Consider the following 11,786-nt stretch of genomic DNA (forward strand, 5'->3'; position numbering starts at 1 on the left):
ACTGTGTACTAACCAATCCTTAATTTGCTGGTATAGTCACTGCATTGGCCCTGGTTGAATCCTGTAAACCTCCCCCAACACAAATAGTGTTGAAGAAGCTACTGTGAAGGAATGTGGCCCATTCACCAAGCAGAGTTTTCAGTTTGCCCTCAATGAGTGAAAGTTTGATTTAGTTCTCACCCTTTTCACTTTGTTTAGTCTAAAGTTTGGGGTGTGTTTTTTTTCCCCAAAAGGAGATCAATATCTCTCATTCATTCTCTTCAAATTTCCTGCTAAAGTTTTCACATGCTGAAAGTAGTAACATGATTAGCTGAGGAAGATGTCAAACCCTGCTGGGATGTAGGCAGAAGGGAGAGATACAACTGAAGAAATTTATGTTGAAAATATGGGAGGCCTTGATTTCATATCCTTTATCTGCTTCCTTAATAACCTTATTTTTTTGTGTGTGTGTGTGCATTTTTATGTAGGATGGAGAGGAACTTCAGAGATTAACCAAACCAAACCGAGATATGGATGCAGACTCAGAAACTGATGAAGATCCCTTCTAATCGAACCTCATTCATCGTCTTCATCATCATCAAGGGACCAGAGTTCTCGTTGAACACTGTTTGCTTTTTTCAGTGAATTAGGAGGACATATGGGTATTTTTTAAAAAATTTATTACAAAATAAGCATTGCACTTAATAAAGAAAAAATAAATAGTCCACATTAAGGGAGAAAGAGGAATAAATCACCATTCAAAGAAATAGGCCTAGAAGCAATTACCTGAAATTACAAAGGGCTAATATCAAATCACTCATCTACTATAGCATCCCTATCTAACAAGAATCTTTCTAGCTGATCAGGCTCATAAAAATATACTGAACATTTCAACAAGTAATCATATATTTGGCTAGCCAAAACTCTAGACTTAAAATAAAGAAATTGTTTGTCTAAGAACATAAGCCGTGCCTCTGCTGGGTCAGACCTGAGGTCCATCATGCCCAGCAGTCCGCTCACGCGGCAGCCCATCAGGTCCAGGACCTGTATACTAGTCCTCTATCTATACCCTTCTATCCCCTTTTCCTTCAAAAAATTGTCCAATCCCTTCTAGGAACATCCAGAAACATTTCTAATTCCCCTCTACAAAACAGGAACTCTTTTCTCTGAAAATAGCTTTTCAAAATCATTACCTTACCTGCTTCTGAAGAGAAGGATATCAAAAGAGTAGCACGCTCAGAAAACTCATCCCAAGTTGCTCTCAAAAAAGTTGTTAAATTTTCCATAATATCCTTCTTGCCCTTTTCGTGTCTTTTTATGGAAACCATTGGCCACATGTAAAGCATGTTTTCATGCAGAAACGGGTTCTTTAAAAATTGCACCTGGAAAACCACACATGTAAAAGTAGGTATACCTGAGGGTGTAGTTTGTGTGCAGTGGGGGCAGAGTTGTGATATGCCTTTGGAGCAGGCGTAAATTTGCACTAATGAGCTACTGGGGATCATTGTACAAAGCTAGTTTGTAAAAGCACATAGCAGATATCTATGTTGCCTTTATAAAACAAACCATGAGGACAGATAGTTTAATTATATTCCCGTCATAAGTGTAGGCTAAAAGTTCAACTTGAAGAATGAATCTGCACAGATACAGCTCTGTATAATCCTTTTCATCTATAATAGACCAGTCCAGACTAATGGGTTAAGTCCATCCACCAGCAGAGGGAGACAAAGAAAATGGGAGTGGCCTAGTGGTTAGGGCTGCCGTCTCAGCACCCTGAGGTTGCAGGTTCGAGCCCAGCGCTGCTGTGACCCTGGGCAAGTCACTTAACAATCCATTGTCCCAGGTCTGTTAGGCGGATTGAGAGCCCACCAGGACAGAGAGGGAGAAATACTCCAGGCGCAGTGGTTGGATCTACCACCCTGGGGTTGTGGGTTCAAACCCCGTGCTGCTCCTTGTGACCCTAGGCAAATCACTAGCCCCAGGTACGTTAGATAGACAGGGAAAATGCTTGAATACCTGATTGCAAAACCGCTTAGATAAACCTTGATAGGCGGTATATGAAACTTGAAACTTGATTATGTGCAGCCTGGAATGTTTCGTATTTTCTCTGTCTTCTAGCAGATAGTGGATGGCTCATGCTTCACGCAGCTTATTCTTCAGCTCCTGTATGTTGACATTTGGAAGTACTGTACAGTAGATAGTAATTGGACCTTGTGCCTTCTGACTTTCGATGGCCTTTTAAAAGAAAGAGTGTTGAGTGTTTATGAAATAGGTGCTTTTTTTGAACTTTTCACGCAGGCATCTTCTTGTAAAATCATCCCCATTTAAGGGAAATTTTTTTAAGCAGCTAGTCAACTAAAATCCTTACATTTTATCTTGGATGGAGGAGACATTTTATTTTTATTTTTTAACCTCCCCCCAATACAGCAATTTTAACATTTAAATAAATATTTTATATGGATGAGCCCCAGAATCTAGACATGGAAATTTGGTTCATCAAGCAGGCACAGAATGTGATAAAATCTTGAGAATTGAAAGTCTTGTTAAACATAAAGCTTTTGCTATGTATAAACTTTCAGTCAGTGTTAACCATTTTTTCAATATCTATTTTTGGTGAGAAAAGCAACTTTTAATTTGCCAACATCCTCTCTTTACATATGAGCATATAAGAGTTGCCGTTACTAGGACAGACTGAAGATCCAGGTCACCAGTACTTAGCAAGATCCCAAGGAGTAAAACAGGTTTTATGCTGCTTATCCCATCTTTTTTTTTTTTGTAATTCTTTATTGATTTTCCATACTTCAAAAGTGCAGTACATGAATATATAACACATAATACATCAACTTAAGCACATTCAACTTACAATTAATAATAATAATGGCTTATGGACTTTTGTTTCACCTGTTTGATTTTTAAAGAACTTTAGCTTGATTTTGTTACGTCTGTAAAATTCATCAGTCTTCTCAAAATTATTGTGCAGTGAAAATCAGAAATTTTCTAAACCCAGTTTAACCAAAGACTTCATTGTTATTTTTTTTCGCTGACTGTCCAGCTCTTCTTGTTGTAAACCGCCTCGAACTACTATGGCTTTGGCGGTATATAAAAATAAAATAATTATTATTACAAATTATTATTACACTTCTCCCTCCGTATCCGCGGTTTCAGTACCCACGGATTCAGTTATTCATGATTTTTGCCCAGACCTCCCCCTTGCTTTTTAACAACAGAAACACTGCATCCTGGACCTTCCCCAGACCTTACCTGGTAGCCTAGCAGTGACGCGGGGCAAGATCGATCTCTACGTTCCTACCCCATGCGAGCCGTCATCAAAATGGCTGCCGTATTCATGGGGGTTAGGGGCAGAGCCAGCCCACAAATATGGAATATTTACGAATAACTTTTGGGCTAACTCTGACCCACCCCCACCTTCCTCCTGCATCCCAGACCTTACCTGGTGGTCTAACGGTGACGCGGGGCAAGATCGATCTCTACGTTCCTACCCCATGCGAGCCGTCATCAAAATGGCTGCCATGAGTTCCCGTTGTAGTCCGGAGATTACAATGAGAACTCACGGCAGCCATTTTGTTGACGGTTCTGCGTCACCGTTAGACCACCAGGTAAGGTCTGGGATGCAGGAGGGAGGTGGAGGTGGGTCAGAGTTAGCCCAAAAGTTATTCGTGAATATTCCATATTTGTGGGCTGGCTCTGGCCCTAACCCCCATGAATACGGAGGGAGGAGTGTATTGTAGAGGGGTTTCTCCAACCTACAAAAACTCTCTTTATCAGCCCAATGTGTTGGAAAGAATTATACATAGGGATCAAGAATGTATGTCAGGGGACAGAACATGAGTAACTTAAAATTTAACAGAATAGCACCAAATTTGGCATGGGGTTTAAAACCAGTGAAAAGATTTGCTGAGTTTGAAATTGTGTCAGATTGGCCTGGGGGTTCCAGAGAAGTAAATTTCATGGAGAAATTGGCCAGTGCATTCCTATGGGAAAAACAGTAAATTGTTCCAATCAAACTACCCCTTTTCTCCTCTGACCTGGCCACACTTTCACCACCCTCCCCCCTTCCAAAAAAAAAAAAAAAAAAATCCTTGTAGCAGTCCCTGGCATCTCTGGTATGTACAAAAGACAATGAAGAATGAAAATGACTTGTCCATCTTTCCTGGTTGTCAGTGCCACTGATCTAACCATTAGGCCACTGTCCAAAACGTGCTTACAACCTAGGTCCTGCATTTTTTACATTACTTTTGGAGAGAGAAAATGAACAAAGCCATCCCATCCCCTCTTGTCCTCTAAGTCAGACACACACATGCTTTGGTAAAAATTCCACGAACCGTGCTCGGCATGCTTTCCCTAGTTGTTTGAGAATAGGGTCTGTATTGTCTGCGGAGCATTCCCAGGATGCTAATGTCTTCAATTAGTGTCATATGCCAACTGTAATTAGTCTCTCTCTCTCTTTGTTTGAACTAATTTAGTAAAATGATGTCCAGTTTCTATTTAGGGCAGCCAACCAAAGCCAGGTCAACTGAACAAGTTTACCTAATTTTGCTTACTTTACGTATGTGGGTGAATTTCCTAAGAAAATCAAAAGTACGTGTCCATGCGTTGCAAGTGGGCAAAGCTAGGACTGGATCAACGTACTTAAAATGACCTGGTAACTCTGGTTTCTCTGTTTTAAAACTAATGATGGATCCACTGGAAGAAGAACTTGTCTGGGTCTTCATGGTCAACTCTTCAGCCAATTTAACACTGGCTTTTACTAACCAGTGGTAGAGATTTCTACTGCGGGCCAGCAAGGTAAATGCTCCAACGCTGAAAGAATTCCTATGAGTGTTGGAGCGTTTACCTTGGTGGCGCGTGGTAGAAACCTTTACTGCTGGTTAGTAAAAGGAGCCCTAAGTATATTGGATGGCATTCTTCCCCAGTGGTACCTGTCAGCAGATCTCCAAATATGTGGTAATTCATGACTTTTCAACTCAGAAAGATTTGCTGTCGTGGACACTATAAAAATTGAAACTATTTATATAATTTATGAATGCATAATAGAGGGCCTGGAAGCACAGACCAGAGTACTTGAATCTCATTTGATGCAGTATTTGTATATTAGGCCCATATATTTTTTTCTGTGACTATACTAAAATCTATTGTCTGTGGTTTGTAAAACAGGATTGATTGTAACATTGAAGCGTTACCCAAGACATTTAAATGCTGAATAAAAATATGGAGTATTAAAAAAAAAAAAAAAAAATACAGAGTTGATGGAAGGTTTCTTTTGGTGTGCTGTTTTTTAATTCCTGGGTTGTGGCAATCAAACGGGAAATGTAATTTCAAGACTGCAACTTGTAGGTCCTTAATACTAGAGAATGCCACGGGGAAAAATTTTGTCCCCATCACCGCCCCGTCCCTGCGATCACCATCCCTGTCACTGCCCCGTCACCGCGACCACTGTCCCTGCCCCATCTCCGTCCCCGCAACCACTGTCCCCGCGACCACTGTGCCCGCGACTACTGTCCACTCCCTCCTTCCTAGTGTGAGGGAACATGCGCAATCACGGATCGCGTGGTCCAGAAGCCCCCTCCCGCCCGATTGCCGCGTCCTGCCATCTCCCTCCCTCCAACTCACCTTAGGTGCCTGCTGAGTCTGACTTTAATGCTTCTCCCAGCCGCACGCTTTCGATAAGCCACGCGCACGGCTGCTTGAGCTGTTGAATCTTCCCCTCTGACCCAACTTCCTGTTCTGGTTACGTCAGAGGAGGAGATTCAACAATTCAAGCAGCCGCGCATGCGCAGCTTATTGAAAGCGTGCGGCTGGGAGAAGAATTAAAGTCGGACTCAGCAGGCACCTAAGGTGAAGTGGAGGGAGGGAGGACGTGGGATGCAGCGATTGGTTGGGGATGCTGGATCGCGCGATCAGTGCTGGCTTCACTGCGGAGACAAGACCATTCACCGCTCCACAGGGCGGTGAATGGCTTTGTCCCCGTCCCCGCAGCGGCCACTAATTTTTCTCTCCCCCGTTTTGGCGGGTAACAACCACCATGTCATTCTCTACTTAATACTTCTCTCTTTCCCTTTATTTTGGGTTTTCCTTTCCTTTCCTTTCCTCTTCTAAGGTAGTCTTTTCCTCTTTCCCCCCGTTATTCCCCTGTCTCTCTTGTTTCTATCTAATGATTGTATCATATGGACCAGAGAAAATATTTGCTTATTTTTGATTTACATAAGAATATATTGAGCTTTCTCCGTTTATATGTTCTTACTTTTGTATTGGTTTTCCCTTTTGTATACTGATAAAACTTTCAATAAAATTTCAGGGGGAAAAAAAAAACTGCGGCGGGATTTCTGATCCCAAAATTCCAGCAGCAATATCGACCGGCTACATGCACTTGAGGGATACAGCTCCACTCTGAAAGAAAGAATTTAGTGAAAGGAACATAGCTGGTAAATTAGTCGAGCTCACTCGTCTCTTTTTTTTTTTTTTTTTTTATTTTTATTCCGCTTGATATTTAATAGTATTCCGCTTGATCCAAATAATTCTCTGTGGATTCCATTTTCAAACATATCCCCTCTTTTGCGAATGCATAGCGTGGTTTTAGCGCCGGTAGCGGCGGTAACTGCTCTGATACTCATAGAATTTCTATAAGCGTCGGAGCAGTTGCCGGCGCTAAAACCCGTGCTATGCGTTCGTAAAAGAGGGGAATAATTTGGCAATATTTTATTTATTTTTAAAATGTATTATTACCCACTTCAAACCTAAGCGATTTACAAAGATGCAGTCGTAATAATACAACAATAGCACAAAAACAAATTAATTATAAAGTATTTAGATTCTTTTACAGATTGATCTCATGCATTCTGTCTAAAAACATCATCATAAAAATTACACAGACAAAATACAATCAGTAGACCTAACAAAATCCATAAAACATCTACTAAAAACATCAAATAAAGTAACACAAACAGTTCTGCAGGGAGTTGTTAAAATCTCATGAACCTTTGTTAAGACTAAATTCCATCATGTCTGAATAAAAAGAAAGGTCTTTAATTCTATTTTTTTTAAAAATCAAAGTTTTGAATTTCCTTCTAGTTGGAAGGAAGGAAATTCCACAGTTGTGGAGCAGCTATGGTAAATATTGAAGCGTGATATGCCTGCATGAAAAGAAGGAACTACCAACAAATTCTTATTGGCCAACTTCAGGTGCCCAAGAGGTTGATTAAAAATTCAGTCCTGCAGCAATTAATGGAGAGACTCTGTTACTCAGAGCTTTAAAGACTATTGTTAAGATCTAGGACAGGGGTCTCAAAGTCCCTCCTTGAGAGCCGTATTCCAGTCGGGTTTTCAGGATTTCCCCAATGAATATGCATGAGATCTATGTGCAGGCACTGCTTTCAATGCATATTCATTGGGGAAATCCTGAAAACCCGACTGGATTGCGGCCCTCAAGGAGGGACTTTGAGATTCCTGATCTAGGATGAATGAAACATTACAGTTTAAGAAAAGAAGCCAATAAACTGCTGATCTCTGAGTGTAAAAGCTGAAGAAAAGCCCTGAAAACTAAAATAAGTTAAGTGATCATAACAATAATAACAGTTTATATACTGCAATACCGTGAAGTTCTATGCGGTTTACAAAAGATTAAAAAGGTACAGAATAGTTGGACTTAAGTGGGGAAAGAGGAAGTGAGTCAGGAGGACCGTTAATGAGGAGAGAGAGAGGAACAGGTCAGTTGTCTATGAGTCCCTTTAGATGCTAACGCATGCCTAATGCAGCTTAAAATGGCGTACTGTTTGATGTGCTGATGCATCTTGCAATAACTGCTGAATTAACAAATCTATATTAGGGTGTACTGTAGAAACTCGGACACACTCCAGAGGACAAAATCTAATCTAATGCTTAGTTTTGTATACCGAGCCTTCAATCCAAGAAAGCTCGGCTCGATTTACAATAATTGGGTTAGGATAATAAAAATATAAAAGAGTAAATAGATTGAACTAATAATAATATAACAGAAGTAGAAAAGGAATTAATTACCTAAATGTTTGGTAAACAGAATGGTTTTCAAAGACTTATGAAAGGAAGGAAGGGAGCTGGAGCTACGCAATAAAAAGTGGAAGATGATTCCAAAGTTGGGTGAACTTAAAGGACAGAGATTGACCAAAAGCCTTGGTTCTTTTAATACCTTTACTAGATGGGCAGGATAGCTTAAGTTGTTGGCCGCCCCTTGCAAAAGAGAATCTATAAAGATTCCAAGAGAGAGAAACCAAAGGAGTGAAAATACCAAAATTAATTTTAAAAATGACACCGGAGCATTTAAACTAGACTCTAAAATACACAGGGAGCCAATGAAGGTTATGGAGCAATGGTGTCACATGATCAAACTTACATTTCCTGAAAATCAATCTAGCAGCAGTGTTCTGGACCAGCTGTCGTCTACAAAGACAGGTTTTTGTGATACCAAGATAAAGAGCGTTACAGTAGTCGAGGTGAGATAAAATAATCGACTGAACCAGAATGGAAAAATGTCATTGATGAAAAAGATGTCTGACTTTCCTTAGCAAAGAAGTCTTGGAGTTATCTTCTTGTCCCAGATACTTACCCTAGACACACCCAGTACCAAAGAAATTCATTCACACTACACCATGCATAGTCAGATACTTCTCTTTATTCTGGTTAACGTACACTCTCACTATCGAGGTCAGACTGACAGGCCTGTAATTCCCAACCTCTTCCTTCCACTGTTATGCAGAGGAACCACATACCCTTCTTCAGTCCTCCGGGACCACTTCAGACTTTAAAAGAAGTATTGAAAAGATGAGACGACAGAGCCCCCAGAACCTCTCCAAGTTTCTTGAGTACCCTCAGATGTAACCCATCAGGCCCCATTGCTTGTCTATTTTTAATTTAGCTAGCTGCTCACAAACACAGTTTTCTGAGAATCTATCCTGGTCTATCACACATCCATTGCAGTGGATACTTGAAATGGGCAGACTTGGTGGGCTATAGCCCTTTTCTGCCGTCATTTTCTATGTTTCTATAACCCTCAGTCTTTCATCCGTAAACACAACAGAAATAATTGTTAAACAGTTCAGCCTTATCCATATCAGTTTCTACATATTTGTCCTCTTCACCCTTGAGCCTCACAATGCCATTTTGACATGTCCTATCACATATCTAAAAATGTCTCGTTCCTTCATTTTAACGTATTGGCTATCTTTTCTTTCATTTGCATCTTTGCTTTTCTGACAACTTTTCCAGCTTCTCATAGATTTTCTACATATTTTTGCCTCTCTTCCTCTTTCTGCAAAGTCTTGTAATTTATGAAGGCTAACCTTTTTTCCCTTACCTTTTCAGCTGCTACTGTATTTGAGAATCAAAATGGCCTTTTCCTTTTATGTACTTTTCTAACACAAAGATTTGTTGCCTTTAAAATAAATCCTTTCAGTTTTGTCTACCACTGTTCTACTTCATTCAGTAGTTCCCATCCAACTAATTCCTCCTTGAAGTATTCCCCCATCTTGACAAAGTTAGTTCTTTATCTAGAACCTTCTGTCTTGAATTCGTTGTGTCTTAATATTGAACTGCACTATTCGGTGATCACTAGATGCCACAAGATCGCCTACCATAACCTCAGAAACACTCCCTGTTTGTAAGCACAAGGTTAAAAATAGTTCTCTCCCGTGTGGGTTCCATTACTAACAGCTGGAACAATTCTGCCTGTAGTGAATCCAAGGTCTCCTTGTTTCTAGATGACCCCACATCAGGGACGGCCCAAGTCAACATCTGGCTTATTAGCAGTAGTGCTTCCCCTTTCGTAGATATCTTGTGAATGTCTTCAATTAAATCTCTGTCCATTTCTTCTGATTGTGAAGGAGGCCTGTATATCATAACCAACATAAATATGTTTTGTATTTCCTCTTTCCAAATTAACCCAGAGTGCAGCTTCCTCCCATATGTCCTGCAATCCTGTCACATCATATTCTTAACATACAATGCTACTCTTCCATCCTTTTTACCTATCCTGTTCCTCCTGAATAGATTATAGCCAGGTATAACTACAAGGGTTCTTCAAAAGGTGTCCACACTTTCATATTTTCATGGGAAATGGTTGGGGTGGGAGAAGTAAGTGGGTCTGAAGTGTGGAAACTATTTGAAGATCCCTCATACCTCCCAGCTAGGGTTCTCTGTGAACCATGTCTCTGTGACCGCCATTAATTCCAAATCAGCTGCTGCCATTAAAGCCTCTAGATCTGGAAATTTGTTTCCCATAGTCTGGACATTGGTATACAAAGCTTTCCAAATATCACTGTTTTGTTTCATTTCAGTAATGGTATTTGATGTCTTAAATTAGTGAGAGTTATTAGTGACCTTGGGGCATTTTTCACTCATCGCCACCAAAATTAGTTTGAATGCAGTTAAGCATAAGTGTTTACACCATCCATTAAGCTAGTGTAAGTGCTCACAACTACAATTAAGACTTACAATGATGGCAATTGCATGAGTAATTAGAATTTGTGCTTGGTACGCATCATCCTAGCTTTAGGTAGTCTTTAGAGCAGTGTAGGTATCGCAAACTGGATGCCGCTTGAGATTTCAGATGTGCAGCGAGATGCTGGGGAGGAGGAGAGGCACTGGTCCTGGCTGACTGCCTACAGGACATGCTTCTCACGGCGAGAGGCACATCCTGTACGCAGTCAGCCAGCACCAGCACCTTTCCTTCTCTCCACGCCTCACGCCTCTTCCCTTCCAGCACACCTTCCCCCTCCCCCCCCCTGGCAGCTCTAGGCCCCGTCTAGAGGGCCTTCGCACATGCGCGGACGATGCCTGGATGACATCACACATGTGCATGATGTCATCACATCAACATCTGCGCATTTCCAGATGCCTCGAGCCGCGGCCACCACATTTAGTGTGCCGCAGCTTCGCAAAGCTTGCGATACACTGCGCTAGAGAATTACCATATTTTCACGCATATAACGCGTGCGTTATACACGATTTTACAAACCGTGCATAACCATGCGCGTTATATGCGTGAGCGCGTTTTATAACTTTTTTTTTACATAGTTCCCCCCCCCCCGACATCTGATTCACCCCGCAGGACTGCTCGCACCCGCACCCCCACCCCGAAGGACGTCAGAGAAAGGGCGGGACCGCTGGAAGAGGAAGCAGCACAGACGCAGGGCTCACAGAAGGGCCGGGACCGCCGTCAGAGGAAGCAGCAGGCAACGGTAGGAGCTTCTCCATGATAGAGGGGGGTGGGGAGGCTGTGGGGGTGCGAGTGCGAGCGGTCCTTCAGGGTGGGGGTGCGAGTGGTCCTGCGGGGGGTGAATCGGACGTTGGGGGGGGGGCATCAGGCTTTCAGGGTGCAGACAGGACTTCAAGGGGGAGAGGAGAGTCGGGGTGGGCGAAAGGAGAGTCAGGGCGGCCAGAGGAGAGTCGGGGCGGGCGAAAGGAGAGTCGGGGTGGCCAGAGGAGAGTCGGGTGGCGACGGGACAGTCGGGGCGGCATGCGTGGTATATAAAAATTTCTTTACATAAATTACAGTTTCCCATGCGCTATACCCATGTGCGCGTTTTACACGGGTGCGCGGTATATGAGTGAAAATACGGTACTCCCATACTGTGGAGGCACTTCTAAGGGTCGGGGTGAGGCAGAAATAGACTTGCATGCATCCTTTTGCATTTTTAAAATGAAGCACACAACTGTACAAATAGCAGTTGCAAATCTATGCACATAGTCCTTCTGCATCACTTTTCAAAGGACATTTCCCTCTAAAATGTGATATAAGGCATGCAAGTAAAGATGCC

The 11,786-nt window shown here is 42.0% G+C and overlaps 1 protein-coding gene across 8 annotated transcripts in view; it reads left to right on the plus strand.

Annotated features, from left to right (window-relative positions):
* SLC35A5 (solute carrier family 35 member A5) overlaps nt 1–3,036 on the plus strand; it is a 50,456-nt gene extending 47,420 nt beyond the window's left edge. For all 8 annotated transcript variants that reach the window (XM_033948437.1, XM_033948442.1, XM_033948438.1 and 5 more), the window contains one exon: nt 468–3,036. In XM_033948437.1, coding sequence (XP_033804328.1) covers nt 468–548 — 81 coding nt within the window. In that variant the 3' untranslated portion in view covers nt 549–3,036. The remainder of the gene's footprint in view (nt 1–467) is intronic.
* Nucleotides 3,037–11,786: the final 8,750 nt, after the last annotated feature.

Source organism: Geotrypetes seraphini, chromosome 6, assembly GCF_902459505.1.
Source record: "Geotrypetes seraphini chromosome 6, aGeoSer1.1, whole genome shotgun sequence".
NCBI classification, from domain to species: Eukaryota; Metazoa; Chordata; class Amphibia; order Gymnophiona; family Dermophiidae; genus Geotrypetes; species Geotrypetes seraphini.